The sequence below is a fragment of the Mrakia frigida genome (genome assembly GCF_051309035.1).
Source record: "Mrakia frigida strain ATCC 22029 unplaced genomic scaffold BDY24scaffold_1, whole genome shotgun sequence".
In the NCBI taxonomy this organism is placed as follows: Eukaryota; Fungi; Basidiomycota; class Tremellomycetes; order Cystofilobasidiales; family Mrakiaceae; genus Mrakia; species Mrakia frigida.
In genome coordinates this window covers 1,144,277-1,160,444 of record NW_027481280.1, presented here as the reverse complement: position 1 = coordinate 1,160,444, position 16,168 = coordinate 1,144,277, and the positions used below count along the sequence as shown (strand labels likewise).

The 16,168-nt window shown below is 54.5% G+C and overlaps 7 protein-coding genes across 7 annotated transcripts; 4 read left to right on the top strand and 3 right to left on the bottom strand.

The window, feature by feature from the left end:
* Window positions 1–80: 80 nt before the first annotated feature.
* Window positions 81–3,713, bottom strand: BDY24DRAFT_374326 (transmembrane amino acid transporter protein-domain-containing protein). Its single transcript, XM_076638407.1, has 11 exons — window positions 3,388–3,713; window positions 3,245–3,278; window positions 1,973–2,959; window positions 1,787–1,894; window positions 1,694–1,714; window positions 1,527–1,622; window positions 1,170–1,443; window positions 1,013–1,105; window positions 820–930; window positions 479–716; window positions 81–403 (listed from the first exon to the last, which is right to left on the bottom strand). Exons 1-11 carry the CDS (start codon window positions 3,506–3,508, stop codon window positions 258–260), a joined length of 2,229 nt encoding a protein of 742 aa, XP_076501342.1. The 5' UTR covers window positions 3,509–3,713; the 3' UTR covers window positions 81–257.
* A 1,076-nt stretch (window positions 3,714–4,789) lies between these two features.
* Window positions 4,790–5,533, top strand: BDY24DRAFT_11944 (uncharacterized protein). The gene has a single exon (XM_076635927.1). It carries the CDS (start codon window positions 4,960–4,962, stop codon window positions 5,467–5,469), a length of 510 nt encoding a protein of 169 aa, XP_076501341.1. The 5' UTR covers window positions 4,790–4,959; the 3' UTR covers window positions 5,470–5,533.
* A 1,074-nt stretch (window positions 5,534–6,607) lies between these two features.
* On the top strand, window positions 6,608–7,648 carry BDY24DRAFT_374315 (uncharacterized protein). The gene has a single exon (XM_076638406.1). It carries the CDS (start codon window positions 6,745–6,747, stop codon window positions 7,318–7,320), a length of 576 nt encoding a protein of 191 aa, XP_076501340.1. The 5' UTR covers window positions 6,608–6,744; the 3' UTR covers window positions 7,321–7,648.
* Window positions 7,578–11,208, bottom strand: CDC19 (pyruvate kinase CDC19). Its single transcript, XM_076638405.1, has 15 exons — window positions 11,074–11,208; window positions 10,715–10,758; window positions 10,445–10,484; window positions 10,267–10,348; window positions 10,049–10,164; window positions 9,837–9,971; window positions 9,521–9,717; window positions 9,265–9,452; window positions 9,070–9,197; window positions 8,816–8,995; window positions 8,620–8,744; window positions 8,448–8,542; window positions 8,216–8,352; window positions 8,059–8,139; window positions 7,578–7,967 (listed from the first exon to the last, which is right to left on the bottom strand). Exons 1-15 carry the CDS (start codon window positions 11,089–11,091, stop codon window positions 7,929–7,931), a joined length of 1,605 nt encoding a protein of 534 aa, XP_076501339.1. The 5' UTR covers window positions 11,092–11,208; the 3' UTR covers window positions 7,578–7,928.
* An 83-nt stretch (window positions 11,209–11,291) lies between these two features.
* BDY24DRAFT_11917 (uncharacterized protein) lies at window positions 11,292–12,229 on the top strand. Its single transcript, XM_076635922.1, has one exon. It carries the CDS (start codon window positions 11,693–11,695, stop codon window positions 12,170–12,172), a length of 480 nt encoding a protein of 159 aa, XP_076501338.1. The 5' UTR covers window positions 11,292–11,692; the 3' UTR covers window positions 12,173–12,229.
* An 809-nt stretch (window positions 12,230–13,038) lies between these two features.
* On the top strand, window positions 13,039–15,168 carry ICE2 (Ice2p). Its single transcript, XM_076638404.1, has 6 exons — window positions 13,039–13,528; window positions 13,618–13,711; window positions 13,807–14,076; window positions 14,153–14,489; window positions 14,585–14,855; window positions 14,944–15,168. The coding sequence occupies exons 1-6, from the start codon at window positions 13,380–13,382 to the stop codon at window positions 15,083–15,085; spliced, it is 1,263 nt and encodes a 420-aa protein (XP_076501337.1). The 5' UTR covers window positions 13,039–13,379; the 3' UTR covers window positions 15,086–15,168.
* BDY24DRAFT_374301 (uncharacterized protein) lies at window positions 15,169–16,154 on the bottom strand. The gene has a single exon (XM_076638403.1). It carries the CDS (start codon window positions 16,006–16,008, stop codon window positions 15,181–15,183), a length of 828 nt encoding a protein of 275 aa, XP_076501336.1. The 5' UTR covers window positions 16,009–16,154; the 3' UTR covers window positions 15,169–15,180.
* Between the last annotated feature and the right edge of the window lie 14 nt (window positions 16,155–16,168).

Sequence of the window (16,168 nt, the reverse complement as noted above, 5' to 3'; positions counted from 1 at the left end):
GTCTCTCCTGTGCGAGCGGCTTCGCTGAGAGAAGAGGCAGAGAGGGCTGAGATCCGACGCGCAAGATGTGCTGAGAGATTCAGTAGGGATTTTGTGAAGTTCGTTTTCTTCTTATCGTTTTGTTCATTATGCGAGCACTAAGGTAAAAAGACAGCTATCTCTCTTCGTTCCCCGTCTTCCTCCTCCTCGTCGCCTCTCTAAAACAGCCTCCCCTCGTGCACTCCAGCTCGTAAATACTAGTAAGATGAAAGCGTAAACTACTCCTCCGTGTTCGAGAAGGCCGAGTAGGTTCCAACGATGAGCATTCCGACCGACACGATAAAGAGCGTCCTGTCGAGAGCGATGGCCGACTTCGTCTTCTTGATCAGAGCGCTGTGGGCGAGCACGGGGATGATGACGCAGACTAGAGTGCAGAAGAGAGAGAGTAGAAAAGTCAGTTCGTGAGAGAACGAAGGAACGGGAGGAACGAGAAGCTCACTGAGGAAGGCAGAGAAGGATCCCAAGAAGGCCATGACTCTCGAGAAATCGGGGATCAAGATCGCCACGATCACACAGAAGAGGGCAAGACCCGTTCGCTCGATGACGATCCCGAATCGCTTCCATTTCATTCCGGGGGGGATGATGGGCGTTCCGTCCTGGAGGCTGGTGACGCTGTTGCGACGAAGGACGAATACGGGGACGTCGAGACCGAGGATCGTCTCGAGCGTGAGATTGAGCTGTAGGAGGGGAAAGAAGAGGCGAGATGGAATTCAGCGAAAGATGAAGGAGAGGAAAGGAGAGAAAAAGGGGAGGCAGGGAAAGAGGAAGAGAGGGACGAACGGGTCTCGTGCAGAGAGCGAACTTCGTGAGAGGGGAGAGGACGATCATCCAAAGGGCGATCTTGTTGAGAAGAGGTGGGAAACCAGGAGTGATCATCAAGTTCTTAGTGATCTGGTAGCCGATGATGAAGGAGACAGGGTAGTCAGCGACGAGTCGAGGGCGGACCGAGGGAAGAAGCAAAGGAGAAACCAACCTCGTCCATGACCGTGTTTCCAAACATAAGGTATCCGAGGGCTCCGGAGAAGAGGTAGACTGCCGTCGTGATCACGTAGGCAACGTTGATCATCTAAGAAGGGATCGAGTGAAAGTCAGTTTGAGTGTTCGACGCGTCGAGTTCGAGGGAGACTCACCTCGTCGAATCTCTCCGGCTCAGCCATATCTCTAGCCAAAGATGGGACGACCGCATGACCCGAGAATCCAGCCATTAACAATCCAAAGACGAGAGGAAGCTTGTCCCACTCGGGCGTCCAACTGGTCGGCATGGGTTCCCAAAGCGATCCGGGAGCTTCCTTCTTGAGGAGGGAGTCCGTGACGACCGAGACGAGGAGAACGAGGGTGGAGAGGACTCCGAGGAGGGATGCGAAGGAGAGGAGTCGAAGGGGAAGGAAAATGGTGGGAAGGACGCTGTGTAGAAGAGGAGGAGGAGAGGGGGGGGAGTCAGCAACGACGAACAAAGGCAAGCGGAGGGAGCTCGAAATCGTACTGACATGATGAAGCAGAGTACCTTGTAGTCGTTGGAAGAAAAGTGACCGAGTACAGCGTGAAGGGTATCTCCGAACAGGACGACGAACGCAACGCTGAGCCTGCGAGAAGAAGAAATTGTTAAGGTCAGGACGCGTCGAGAAAGGGCGAAGCGGAAGAGAGGGAGACGAACGAGAACAGCTCCATGCAGAACCTGATAGAGTGAAACCGAAAGTCAGTGAAAGCTTCCCGCCGAGACACAGAACCGGGAAGGGAAAGGGCTCACAAGAAGTTGGAGACGGCGATTCCTTTGGCTCCGAACGCCTTTCGAGCGATGTCAGAGTAGCTCTTGAGACTGGGGTCCAGTCGAATGATGGCGGCGAGTTGCTTTGCGCTGCGAAGTCGAAGAAAGAGATGCGATCAGCTTCGTCTGGAGGGAAAGAACGAGAAAGAGAGAGCGAGGTCGGCGTACGTGTAATTCGTGAGAAGAGCAAAGTAGACGAGAAGGACGGTCCCGCAAATCCAACCGGCGTAATAGAAGGCGAGCGATTCGGACAGTAGACCGACTCCAATGAGCACAGCGACGGTGTTGAACAGGGTTTGACCGTACGTCGAGGTTCCCGGCTCGTGTCCTCGAATCTTCTTCCTCAGCGATATAAGAGAGCCCTTGTTCCCGTTCAACATCGTCCTCGACATCCTGCTATCCAGCGACCTATGCGATATTCCCGAAGCTCTCCTGGCGTTCGAGGTCGAGAGCGTGGACGGGAGATCCGACGGGCGACGGGAGACGAGAGGAGTGAGCTCGTCGTGCTTGGGATGTTGACGACTCGGCGAGAGAGCGGGAGCGAAGTGAGGAGTGTTGGTGTTGGGAGAGAGGGCAGGAGGGGAGAGGATTGAAGAGAGGTTCTCGTTGGGGAGGGAAGGTGAAAGTCCAGAGGTAGGGGAGGAAGGTCTGGACGAGGCTCGAGATCCAGGAGAGGTTGCTCGAAGAGGGACGGCGGGTTGAAGAAGGGATCCTGCAGGAGTGGTGAAGCCGTAACTCGTTTGGCGGTTCCAGTTGGGTCGGGTTCCTCCTCCTCGACCGTCTCGACCAGGAACGGGAGTGAGAAGGTCGTCCGATCCTCCTGAGCCAGTGGTCAACCTCGTCGCGAGAGGAGGAGGACCTCGCCTGCCCGTCGACGTTCCGTCCTGCGTCCCTCCAAAGCTCGTCCTCCTGACATCCTCGTCGTCTGAATCTCGTCTATCTGGAGTCTCCTCTCCTCCTCCTCCTCGTCCTCCTGCTTCCGACTCGCTCCAAGCGATGGAGGCGCCGTCTCGGTCGTCTGCTCGTCGGTCTCCCTCCTCCCACTCCTCGTCTTCGTCCACCTCTCCATCTTCGTCCTCTTCGGCTGAAGTATCGTAGTACTCTCCTCCTCCGTTATCGTCTGGTCGGTATCGAATGAAGGAAGGCGAGGAGGGACTGGTTGAAGAAAAAGGCGGGGGAGGGGAGGGGAAGGAGGTTAGTTCAAGATAACGAGCGATGGATTAAGAGCCGTAGTTCTCCCGCCCTCCAAGAAAATCTTCCTTCGTGAGCCTTTTGAGAGAGTTGAGTATCTGTTTCTGCTAGTGACACTCGCACGAGAGCGACCTTCGTCCGCTAGCTCCTCTCGCAGCTGTTTGAACTCGAAGGGCAGACGACCTCGCTCCTTCGCTCCTCCCTCGTTCAACAACAAGATGGTCGGAGTTGCTCTCACGCTCTACTCACAGATTTTCACCATAGAACAATCGACTTCGGGAGTCTGTAGAATAACGAGCAAGCTATAAGTCGTCTTGTCTGAGCTGTAGTAGCTCTTGTCGAAGACGAAGAAGGAAGCGAAGGAAAGGAGGAGGGAGGGAGTGAGGACTGACAAGAGAAGAGAATGTCGAGGGAAGAAGCTATGACTCCCGTAGATTCGTCTTGATGAGGAAGGTCTTCATGTGTCTGCCTAGGAGTTGTAGCTGGGGACTGTATATCACGAGCGTTGGCCATCCTGCTCGTTTCGTTGATGGTCGTTGGGAGGGAAGGAAGGAATCGAGAGAGAGCGAGAGCTGAGGGAACGAACGGAGGGAGGGTTCCTCGATTTGGAATGATTGGGAGCGTCTCCCTGCGCAGATTCGCCTTCTGCTATACAGGGGAAGCGGAGTTGAACCGAGAATTTCAACCTCGACATGAGCAGGGCAAGCGGAAAATTTTGCGAGGCAAGCAGCAGCAGAGACACGACAATCCGTTGGCTTGGAGTCCCCTTCGCGAGAGGTCTCGCCCTCAGCGGTTGCTTTTTTAAACACGCCTCCGACGCGAATCAGCTTGGTCTTTAGCCCGGTAGGTCTCGGAGAGTGAAACGGGACCTTTCTACGAGGTTTGGAGGGACGGAGTGAAGAGGAGGGAGCGGTTGTTTCTGTCGGAGACGTTTGGTTCGACGCGTCGTTTCAGCCCACCCCGTCCTTTCGAAGATCCGTTCCAAGATAGAGCGCTCTGAGCGATCCTGAGCCTACTATGTCAGAGAACGTGAAGAAGCGGTTCCAAACCCCTGCTCTCAGTTGGTGAGTGTGCTGAATCGAGACGTTTCTGGGAGGGAAGAGAAACTGACGAGGGAAAGAGCAAAAGACGCGACGCGAAGGTTTCGAAGTTCGTCCCCTTCTCACTCCTCCCCGAAAATCGAGAAAACCTTCCGTTCGTCGTGAGACCAGTGAGATACATGCAGATTCACTTCTCTCGTAAAACGAGGCTGAAAAATCTGCCTCCGAGTTCATGACGCTCTTCCCCTGAGTGGCACGAGAGGAGGGGCGAGCTTGTTTCGAGAGTTCACGCTCGTCCCTCTCACTCTTTCCCTCCCGACTCCCACCCACTCCCTCTTCTCAACATATACCCCAGCCCGTTCCCATCCCTCCCATTCCACTTCTAATGTCTAATACACCTCCCTTCTCACCCGTTGGATCCTTCATTCCTCGCGAGGAGTTTGCACCGAGAGTCGTGTCTTCCTCCGCTGTTGCTTCTCTCACTCTCTCAGGCGCAGGAGGGATACGAGTTACAGGAGTCCAGCAGGAGGTAAGTTCAATCTTTATTGCTATAGTTCTATTGGACAGGCTAGATGCTGGATAAGGGAGAGAAGGGAGGGAGAGGAAGAGAGAAGTTGAGCTCGAGCTGACCTTTGCCCCTTTGTTTCTTTCGTCGACGTTTCTCTATTCCTTCAGTTGATCTATTATCTCAACTCTCTCTTTGCCCGACCTTCTAACTTTGTTTCCACCTCTCCTCCCAACTCTTCCTCGAACGCCAACGTCGTACCCTCACCCGTTCAAGCTCAACAGCAACTCCCCTCTCCAAACGCTTCCTCTCCTCCTCGACAGCCTCCTCATCACCAAGCCTCAACTTCCACGACTGGCTCCTCGACGACCGCCGCTCCTGGACCTCCTATATGGCGAGCAGGTCTGCTTCACTCGGCGATGATCCCAGGTCAGGCAGGAGCATGGCAGTACGAGTTGGCGGGATCGCCCTGGCGGTGTTCTCCTAAAGAAGAGCTCGCGAGCGTTCGACTCTCCATCGCTCTCGTTCAGACGCTGGGACGCTTCGGATGGAATCTCGGTGCTGGAGTGAACGCTGGAAGGAAGAAGGTACGTCCCTCTCTACTTGCTGTTTTGGAAGTAAAGCTCACCTCTCCGGCTCTTCGACTCAAAATTAACAGGAAGACCACCACACGTTCATCCTCACCTCTCCTGTCTCCGGTCCTCCTTCTTCTCCCTCGGTCGCTACCCAGTCCTTCGCCATCTCCTTCCCCCGACCCAACGTCATCTCCGTCATCGATCCTCCTCAGAATCTTACACCAACCATCCTCGCTGCCATTCGAGCGGCCGCTCTCGAAGCGGAGGGGCTTTCGGAGGAGGGCTGGGTTAAGGGAACGCAGAGGAACCCTGGAGGTGGTAGTGGCGGAGGAGGAGCCTACAGGTTCAAGTTGAAGGGATATACGAGGTGGTACACTGGATTTCTTCGAGCAAAGTACGAAGCGTGAGTCCTGCCTCGTCCTTTCGGCCTCAACGCGTCGTGCTGATTGGAGATCCTCTCTTTCCGTCCTCTAGCAACACCCCTCCTCTCCTCGCCAAACTCCTCTCCGCTCTCGACGCCGACGGGATGAAGCTCGCAGTCTCCATCCAAATCCGTCCCGTCGCTCAACATCGAGATCTCTGGATCATCACCTCGTCCACTCCGGTCCCAACCCCTTCGGCTTTCAACCCTTCCTCCTCCAACAACCTCGGACTCTCTCGCAGTGGGACAGCTACCACTACCGGATCGAAGACGACCGCGACTCCCGTCCTCGCCTCTTCCAACGGAGCTCACCTCAAACATGCGTCGTACCAATCTCAAGCAGGAAATCACTCTCGTCAGAGCTCAACCTCCTCAACCAAGCCTGCCATTCTCCTCCAGCACTCCAAGCAGCTCTCCTCCTCCTCTCTCAACAAGCAGTCGTCCCTCCTCACCAAGAAGACCCATCCCAACGCTCCTCCTCCCCTCGCCCACGCCAACAACGCTCCTCCTCCTTCCGCTTACGTCCCACCCTCCGCTTCGCCAAGGAAGCAAGATTTTGCGACTCTCCCCATTCAGCGGGAGTTAAGCTACGCCGACTCCGGTGTCGCTGGGATCGGGGCTGGAGGAGGAGGAGGAATCGTCGAAACCGTCCCGATGAGGATGGAAGACGGAGGAACCACCAAGTTCGTCGAGGGAAGAGGTTCGACGGTTAGCATGGGAGAGACGGATAGAGGAGAAGGAGCCGCTCCGATGGATACGGTTTACCTTCCCGTTGAGTGGGACGGACCCGAAGTGAGTCTCGAGCCGTCGACGCGTCGAACAGATCGAAGCTGACCCTCTCCCCCTTCCCGCTTCCTACCCCTTCTTCTAGGACAATCGAATCACTGAAGTCTCCGAGCCCATCTCTTCCGCCCGTCAAACCTATGCCACCCAGAAATCGTGGGAGAGCGTCGTCGAACCCCTTCCAGGCCAACCTCGACCTCCTCGACCTGAGACTCAGTTCTACACTCCTGGAAACGATCCCGACGACTCTCCGGAACCTCAGTACCTTGGAGTTCAGCAGGCGAACATCGTTCCCGCGGATAGGAGGAGGCAAGGAGAGAGTTTGTTGAAGGGAGAGGATTAGAGGAGACGCGTCGTTTCGTTTCGTCGTTTTCGTTCGCCTCGTCGTGCTTTGCTTCTTTTCTGGACTTCTTCCACTCTGGTTTATGCTTCCTTACGTACCTTACTTTCTGACTCTTTCACTTGAACTCTCTCTCGTAGTCGCCTTCAACCTAGTCTTGCCACAATCTCTCGCTGCTTTCGTTCTCTCGCTCCTTCGCTTAATCCACTCTTTCGATACCCTCCCTTTGATTCCCAATTCTTCATCCACACTCCCTAGTTTCTATCAGCTCCCTCTTCGCTTCCAACCCGTCCTCCCTCGTCCAGCCTCGCCGTGCTCACTTGCCCTCTTTCGTTCTTTTACCATCTTCGTTCCCTTCGTTACCTCTGCTAAGCCGCCTGATACCACACTTCGACCCTGTCCTACCCACTCTCTTTCTGAGGCTTTGTCCCACCCTACTACCTACACTCTCTTTCTTTTCTGGAAGCTCTCTCGTTCCCGATTCGATTCGATTCGAACGCGAAACTTTCTCCCTCGCTCTGAGCTACAGCTTACGGCGAGCAATAAGAGACTGTTCGGATCGGCAGGAGTGGGACCCCAAGATGATAGGAGCCAGAAGGTCGAAAGAGGGAGTAAGTGTGGCCAAGACCTCCCTTTCATCCCTGTCAATGCGACGAATTAATGCGACGAGCGATGAAAACCCATCGGCGAAACGATCCTTTCTCTCCTCCTTTTTGTTCTCCTGCCCTAGACGGGACATATCTTGGTACGTTCGCTGGTACAGGCGATGTCTGAGAGGCTGGAAAGATAGCCCAAAGACTGGCTGGCCTCTCGTCTCCGAGAACCTCGACGCGTCTTCTTCCCTCTCCTCTTCCTCACCTCCCCTCGCCCCCGATCCAGTCAAATCCTTCCTTTTTCCTCCCGCTCGAACACAGTCACTTTGTGGCCTCTAAAGTCCCATCAATTCACACAAGGACGGGTCACGCAAAAAAGAAAAGGAAGGTCGAAAACTAGAGCGAGCGACGCAAAGAGAACGAGAAGGAGAGAAATAAGTAGCTAAATCGACTCGATGGACCTGAGCCATATACGAAAAAGAGAAAAAGCAACTGTAGTAACCACACCCTGCAAGAACCCCCTCATCCTCCTCCTTCCTTCCCTTCCTTCTCATCGTCGAGCCTTGAAACCGTTTGTCCGGCGACTCGACGACTTCCCCATCATTAAAACACTAAAGAGAACATACACAACCGAGAGAGAAAGACGTCAAGGAAACTAGGTCGTTGAACGAAAGGTTTACCTTCGGACGGGAGGGAGAGGGGCGAGCTCGAGGTCCTGGAGAGGGAAATAAAAAATAAAAAGATAAAAGTCAGCGACGCGTCCGACCCAAAATCGAGTTTTTCGCCCAAGTACGATGTATACATACCTCGAACGACGTAGGCACTGAAAGAATCCTCAAAGTATTCGTATGTCCCAAACCTCCCTTCCATCCTTGAACAGCAACAACCTGGACGAAAAAAAAGAAGGAAAGGAAGTCAGTTTCGAGAAAAAGTCGAAAAACCCAAAGTCGAAGAGGAACGAACGGTCTGTCCGGGCTTGATGATGCCCATAGCGAGAGCCGACTTGAGTCCGAATCGGATTCGGTTGTCGACATCGGTCTGCCACTGCGAAGCATCGATTCCTCGGGGCTCGGCGTAGTGGAAGGGGTAGCATCCTCGGTCTGAAGGGGGAAGGGGAGGGGAGGGAGGGAAACGAAACGAAACGGGTCAGTCTCGCTCTTTCGTCCTTTGATCTCGAGGTGTAATAGAAACTCACGAAGGTGGATCTGCCTAGAGGTCTGCTCGTTTCGGGTGACGGTAAGGATGGGGACCTCGGGTCTGTACTTGGAGACGAGTCGGGCGGTGTTTCCGCTGAAGAAGAGAGAACGAAAGGGACGACGAGTCAGTGTCGAGCTCGAGAAAAAAGAGAGGAGATAGAATGAACGAACGAGGTGGAAAGAACGAGGATGGCTCCAGCGTTCTGCTCCATGGCGGCGGCGACGGCAGCGATGGCGAGGGTCTCGGCGGTCTCGGTGGGTCGAGGAGTCAAGTTCCTGAGGTCGGCGAAGAGAGGCTGCGAAGAAGAACGAACGAAGGTCAGCTCGAGCTCCTTCGACGTATAGATTGGAGGAATGAGATACTCACAGCGTAGCAGATGGAAGCCTCGGCGAGGAAACAGGTCTCAGCCATCATCTTGACGGCCTCGATGGGGTAGTTTCCCTTAGCGGTCTCTCCGGAGAGCATGACACAGTCGGCTCCATCGAGGACGGCGTTGGCGACATCGGAAACCTCGGCTCGGGTAGGTCGGGGGTTGTAGGTCATGGACTGGAAGGAGGAAGGAGAACAAGAGCTCAGCGAGGGAAAGGAGGAGGAAGGAAAGGTCTCAAAACCGAACGCACCTCGAGCATCTGCGTCGCGACGATAACGGGCTTTCCAGCGACGTTGCACTTGGCGATCATCATCTTCTGGGCCATGAAGACCTGGGAAGAGGGAATCTCGATTCCGAGATCTCCTCGAGCGACCATGACTGAGGAAGAGGACGAGAGAGGTCAGCTCGAGTTCTCGTCTCGTCCTTTTCCTTCTCGAAGACTCACCTCCATCGGTAACGGCGAGAATCTCGTCGAAGTTGGTAACTCCCTGCTCGTTCTCGATCTTGACGATGATCTTGATGTTGGCTCCCTCAGCTCCGAGGACCTGTCGGATGGTAAGGACATCGTTGGCGGATCGGATGAAAGAGGCGAAGACCATGTCGACTCCGTTCTTGACTCCGAAGAGGAGATCCCTGAGAAGAGAAAGGAAAAAGAAAGTCAGTTCAGCTAGGGAAGGGAAGGACAGAGCTCACAGACTCACTTCTTGTCCTTCTCGGAAAGAGCGGGAAGGTCGACGGGGGTCTTGGGGAGGTTGACTCCCTTTCGAGAGCAGAGAGCTCCAGCGTTGACGGCTCGGACTCGAAGCTTGTCTCCCTCGATGGCGAGAACCTGAAGGGAGAGGACTCCATCGTCGACGTAGATGAGCTTTCCGGGGGAGGTGACCTTGACGATGTTGGCCTGAGGGAGGAGGGAGAGAGGAGGGAGGAGCGGAAACGAGTCAGCGATCTGATCTTTCCAAGCTGAGAGCTCCAGATTTGAAGAGCAAGACGAGTTAAGAGGATTGAAGAAGTACTCACGTAGTCGACGAACATGTACTCGGCGGATCCAGACTCAGCGTAAGCAGGGTCGGTGGTGACCCAGAACTCGTGTCCAGCATCGATCTTGATGTCGGTATCGTTGGCCATGAGACCAGTTCGGATCTCGGGTCCCTTCTACTCAAGTCAAAGGAAGCGGAAGAAGTCAGGGAGCTGCATCGAAGCTCAAACAAGGGAGGCAGAGGAGGACGAACGGTATCGAGAGCGAGAGCGAGGGGTCGTCCTCCGGGGTTGGCAGCGACGGCAGCTCGAGCGTTGTCGATGACGCTCTGGTGGTACTCGTAAGATCCGTGAGAGAAGTTCATTCGAACTGGAGCAGAGAAGCAAGAAGCGAGGAGGTCAGCGAGAGGAAAGGAGAGGAAGAGATAGGGAAAAGGGAGACGCGAAGTTGAAAGAAGAGATTGAGACTGACCGACGTTCATACCGGCCTCTCGGAGCTCCTGGAGCTTCTCAACGGACTTGGTCTTGGGTCCGATGGTAGCGATGATGGAGGTCTGAGAAAAGTAGAAGAAGGAGAGAGGAAAGTCAGGAGCTGAGTGGGCTGACGAGGGAAGGATCGAGGCAAAAAGAGATGGGTCGAGATAACGAACCTTTCGGAGGAACTTGTCCTCGTCTCGGAAAGCGTTGAAGCTGGAGAAAGGAGAGAGATGGATAGAGAGTCAGTCTACGAGAGGAGGAGGGAGGGATAGGGATGTTTGAGGATGAAAGAAGGTTGCCAAAAAAACAAGAGAAGGAAGTTGATCGAAGGTGGGCTCTGAACTCTCGGACGAGTCCGTCCATCTGCGTCCTTCCTTCCCTTCTTTTTCGCTTCCCTATCATGCTGAAGTGTTCCGAGAGAGGTAAGAGGAAGGTGTGCTCACCTGGTGGAGAGGGAAGAGAGCCACTCGAGGGTGGACACGTTGGACTGAAGAGATGGGGGAGAGCAAACAAAGAGAAAGAAAGAGGTCGGCGTCAGCAAAAGCTTCAAAAACGGCTCGTTACAAAAAGCGTTTGTATTCAAGCTCCCAGGAAGAGCTCGTGGGTGATCTCAAGCTAGCTGAGGAGGTTCCAGAGGGAGAAGGGAGGGAGAGAGAGGGAAGACCACGTTCGTTTCCCTCCTTCCTTCTTGCTCCTTGAGAAATCCTCCCCAACTCTTCGTCGCCGAGCCTCATCTCCTCTCCCCTTCTTGCCCTTCGAACAAACGAGACTGGATGCGATGCTAGTAGAAGGGAAGGCTCACCTTCTTGTGGTTAGTCATTTTTTGTAGTTGTTTGGAGGGGGAGGGTTTGTGTAAAGGAAAGGGGGGAGGGTGGTGGGTGAGGGGGAAACAAGAGAGAAGCTGGAAAGACGAAAAGTGGAAACGGCGGCAGTGGAGTTTCTCTCTACGCAGCGGCAAGAGAAGGCGTCTCAGAAAAACAGATCTTCCCTCCCCTCTCTTTTGAGGGATTCAAGAAACTCCAGCCAGATAGAATCGCACGAAGGGAGGATTTTCCTGTCAAGAAAAACTTTCCCTTCGATCTGTATCTCTCCCTTCCTCTATACTACCATCGACCTTTGAACCAACAAAAGGAAGGTGACGCGTCGGCCTTCGATTTCTTACAGGTTCCAGAACGCTCTGCCCATCTCCATTAAACCCCCTCACTATTTTGAACTCTTTCTCCCAAACTGATTCCCCAAGGTCCTCTGTCCCATCCATGTCCTCCTTCGTTCCTCTCTCAACTTTTGTAGCATGGCTCCAAGGCTTCGCTCGAACCTCTCGATTCCATCGCGTCGGCGAAGCAGCCTCCCCAGTCCAAAACGAGGGTAGAGAGCGTGGATCTCGGTAACATGAAGGTGGATGTTGTCCTTGTTTTGGGGGCATGTTTGGCCGAAGAAGGGGTAAATCAGTTGGGCGGGGGAGGAGGGAGGGAAGGAGGAAGAAGGAAGGTCAGCTCGTCGATGTTTCAGAGAATCGAATCTACAAAAACAAGCCCGCGTTGTTTTCGCTTCCGCTTTGGACGAGGATGGAAATCGATCCCTTTGTTGAAGCTGGTATGACTCTCGACAGACTTCACCAACCGCGTCGGCGAGATCTGTCGAAGTTGAATGGTCGAGAACCCACTGCAAAAGACGCGTCGAGACGAAGAGAAAGGTCAGAAAGGGAAGAAAAGGAAGAGAAAGAGAGACTCACCTGTCTAGCAGTAAAGGCGCCCCAGAACTCGAAGGACAACTTCGTTCTTGAAGGGAAAAAAGGGGAGTTAACTTACGAAGAGACGACGCGTCGAGAACGAAGCTCCGGAACTCACTTGGAGAGGTTCTTCTCAGTGCAACCCAAGTCGTGGAACAAGCAAGCGAGGTAGAAGCTCTCTTCGTCGAACTCAATCTTCGCGACGGCGCTTCCTGAGAGACGGAAACAGAAACCATGCGTTTGATCAGCTCTCTTCCATTCTTCGCTGCTGCTGCTTCTCTTCACTCACCGAAAAGAAAAGCTCGATGAGATTGATTCCAAATGGGTGTCGTCAACTCTTCCTTCAAGAAGATCTTCGCGTCCTCGATGAGCTTGTTGGAGGGAATGAGAAGACCGTCGACGTGGGAGATTCGCTGCCGAGGGAGGGAGAGGGTCGGAGGCTGAGGGGAGGTAGGCTAGAGGGTCTCGAGGGACTGGCAGGAGGCGGTGGACATTTTTGAGCTGATGGTGGTTCGAGGGAAGAAGCAGAAATCGGGCCTCGTGAAGCGAGAGGGATCCGTTCGTTTCGGCTGCTGACCAAGGCGGCAGAGGGGTATCGTTCATGCTAGAGGTATTTTTAGAGCGGCAGAAATATAGAAGGAATGAAGACGGGAAGGGAATGATCGCTTGGGAGAATCTCCCACGTCGAAATGAATGACTTGGACGCGTCGTGCGAGCGGGACTTTGAAACTGCGAGGCCTATTACTCGGGAGGTATTATTCGTGAAATCGCAAGCCCTGAGGACTTTGATGGTATTCCCGGGTCTTTGAACAGAAAGCGAGCTCTGCGACGACAAAAGGAAGGGGTGTGGAGAGGAAGAGAGAGGCAGGCTTTACGACACGAGCGAGAGGAGCAGAACTTCAGGACTCGACATCTTTTTTGAATTTCTTCTCGGCGAACTTAACGAGTCAAGAATACAGCTTTGAGCGTTCCCTCGCAAAATATATATATAGAGAAATCGGAAGCAAAAGAGCGCTCGTCGAAGGGGGAAGAGGATGAAGCTCATTTCCTCTCTCCTCCAACGACGTCCTCCCCTCCTTTGCCTTCTCCTTGACTTTGGACTGTTACCTCCTTCAAGACCTAGGACGGAGATGATGTCTACTCTCGCAAAGTACACGTCGAGACTGGCAGCCTTTGGAGGTGTACTGCTAGGACTCCCTATGGTGCTCTCCCTCCTCGGTTCGTTTCCTTCCTCATCCCTCTCTTCGTCGACTCGTTGGAGCCGTACTTGGGCTCTAGGCTGTCTCGCACACAACATGGGAGCTCGAGATACACCTCTTGGCACTCGATGAGCCAGGAGCATCCTTTCGATCCTTTTGAGAACGGTGTGGTGGTAGAAGATGCAGTCGAGCTGCCCTCTCACCCCCTTCCTTCTTTGCCTCTCGTTACTGACTTCATTGCGTCTTCTCACAATCTCATCAGGTCAGGAATCGTTCCTTCTCTTGTCACTCTTCCTTACAGCCCATCAAACCGTACACTCGACGCTTTAGTGAGCTCGATTCCCAACTCCATCTCCTCTTCCTTCCCCCTTCCCCAACCACGTCGTCTGACCGTCTCCCTCTTCTCTCTTTCTTACAGTCTCGCCTCCAAAAACACGGGATTCGCGTCGCTGGTGTCTTTCTTAGGAGTTCTAGGCGCCTTCCTTCCAGCTTTCTTGCTCTTTGCCGTCTTCGTGAGCTCTCGCTTCCCTCCCTCCCTTCCTTCTCCTCAAACCGAGCTCACACGTCCTTCGTCCGTCGCCTCCTCCCTCTCCTTCTTTGCTACCAGTACCTTCACTTCAACCCCTTCTCCTCCGAAACCTACGCCTCGACCCTCCAGCACACTCTCCCTCGCATCTGGTCGTCCTTCCTTCGGTTCTCCTCGCCCGTCTTCATTTTGTGCGAAGGCCTCGCCTCGCTTCTCGTCGTCCAGGCCTTGGGAAAGACCACCAAGCAGTGGATTGAAGAAGGAGAGAGGGACGGAAGAGATAGCAGAGGATTCATGTTCCTCGTGGGGAGTAGTTCAGTCTATGTAGGATCGTTTTGGGCGTTGATCAGAGTGAGCTTCTTCCCTCCCTCCCTCCTCCCGTCCTTCCGACTGATCTGACTCGCTCTGTCTTCAACTCTTTCTCCAGATCTTCCCTCCTTCCCCTCTCTCCTCACCTTACCCACCCTTCCTCCTCGGAATCGCCCTCACAACCACCCTCTTCCTCACCCTCATCGGTTTCCGTCTGCGTCGAACAAACTTCGTCGAGACGGCTCTGGTTTTCGCCTACGTGATCTGGAGCGTCTGGCTGCTGGACGTCGAGTCAGGCTCGAAGAAGCGGGAGTTCGGAGAGGGATGGTTGATCAGAAGTAGGAGCAGGGAGGGTTGGGCGGACGGACTCGACATGGCGGGAATCATGGGTTTTGCGTTCAGTCATGTTGGGAGCGTAGTCAGTGGATTGTTTTCGGCTTTACCTTTGCCTCTTCGTGAGTTCATCGTTCCTCTTTTGGCATTGTTCGCTTCACGCAACTGCGACGCTGACTTTCCCTCGACGCGTGTCTCGTTTCGTTTCTCTCAACAGTGATCGCCCTCGTCTACCGAATCACCGTCCTCCACGCCGCCAGTCGAATCATCCTCTTCATCCGTCGGCAATCAGCAGGCTGGGATCCATCCTCTCCCTCGGGGAGCAGCGAGGGAGAAGGAGAAGGAGGCTTCTGGGACGGGCGTCGCCTTGGAGAAGAACCTCCTTCAGCCAGAGCAACAACAATCCTCCTCAGCTATCGTCGGGCCATCCTCATCTCGGTCTACACCCATCTCCTCCTTCTGGACGACTCGGCTGCTGTTTGGCGATGGTTCGTCTTGCTCCGCGGCTTCTCCTCGTCTCGTTCGTTTCGACGCTGACCGTTCTTCTTCCTCGTTCTTCTTTCGCACCGATTGCAGGGCCTCGATCTCGCTCTTCCTCCTCGTATGGGCAGCTGAGCTTGTTCTCGATGGAGACGAGGACGACGGAGTAGGAGGAGTTGGGGGAGGAGGACTGGGTCTCGGAGGGATGAACCTCGGAAAGGAGTGGAAGGTCGATTAACCCTTTTCGTTTTCTTCCCTTTCAACCTTCTCCGATTAATCTTACGTAGTACATACAGATCTCGATGCTCGATATACCCGATCCTTTAAACAAGCTCAACCCAGGTACCAAACTTCGGCTCTTCCTCCTTCCTCAAGGGCATCCCTCCTCCCCGACATCTCCTCCAGCTCCCTCGTCCTCCTAGCCAGAGACTGAACCGTGACAGTCTTGATCCCTCGCTTCCCTTCCATCTCCTCCGCCGAAGATCCGTGGAGCTCCGGTCGCGTCGAGGAGCGTTTGAGGTTGAACGAGGGTTTCTTGAAGAGTTGGTTGACGTTGAAGGACGGGAGGGAGAGCGAGAGAGGGAGGAGTTTGGGGCTTTTCTTGATGGTGATGAGAGGTCGGGAGGTTGAGTCGGAGGATGTGCTGGAAGTGGTGGTTTCATTGGAAGTTGAGGGAGCGAGCAAGGCTGAAGTTGAGGAGGAGGAAGAGAGGTACAAGCTCCTTTCTCGTCGTTCTTCTTCCCTCCTTTTCTCCCTCTCCTCCCTTCGCTGAACTCTCTCCCTCAGCCTCTCCTCCCTACCCTGCCTCGCAGCCTCCTCGAGAGCTCGGTCCTGTTCGATCCTGAGGTGAGCTTGAGGACCGAGGAGGTGCTGAGCGAGGAGCTGACCTCGGAGGAGGGACGGATCCGAGGGTCGAGTTGGGGAGTTCGAGTCTTGAACGCGACGACGGGGAGGCGGCGGAGGAGGAGGCGAGTTTGTAAGGGTTTCGGTGGTCGAGAAGATGATGGAGGAAGTGTTTTCTTTGGGAGGAGAGGGGGGTGGGCTGGGGGTGGTGGTTCGAAGGGAAAAAGTCTCCGTCGGGAGGTCGGAGATCAATAAGGTTGAGCTCGGAGAGAGAGGAGGGCTGGAGACGACGTTGCTAGGAGGAGGGAGAGGCTGCATCTGGAAATGGTATAGCTTGAAGGGAAATCGTTCCGAGGCGGTGGTCGTTAGAGGTTGAGAGGGTAAGGGGAGGGAGGGACAGAGGAGGAGGCGAAAGGTGAAAGGGGAGAGAGGAAGGCGATCAGGCACGACGAGCGTACCTGACGAGAGGGCCAGCTCG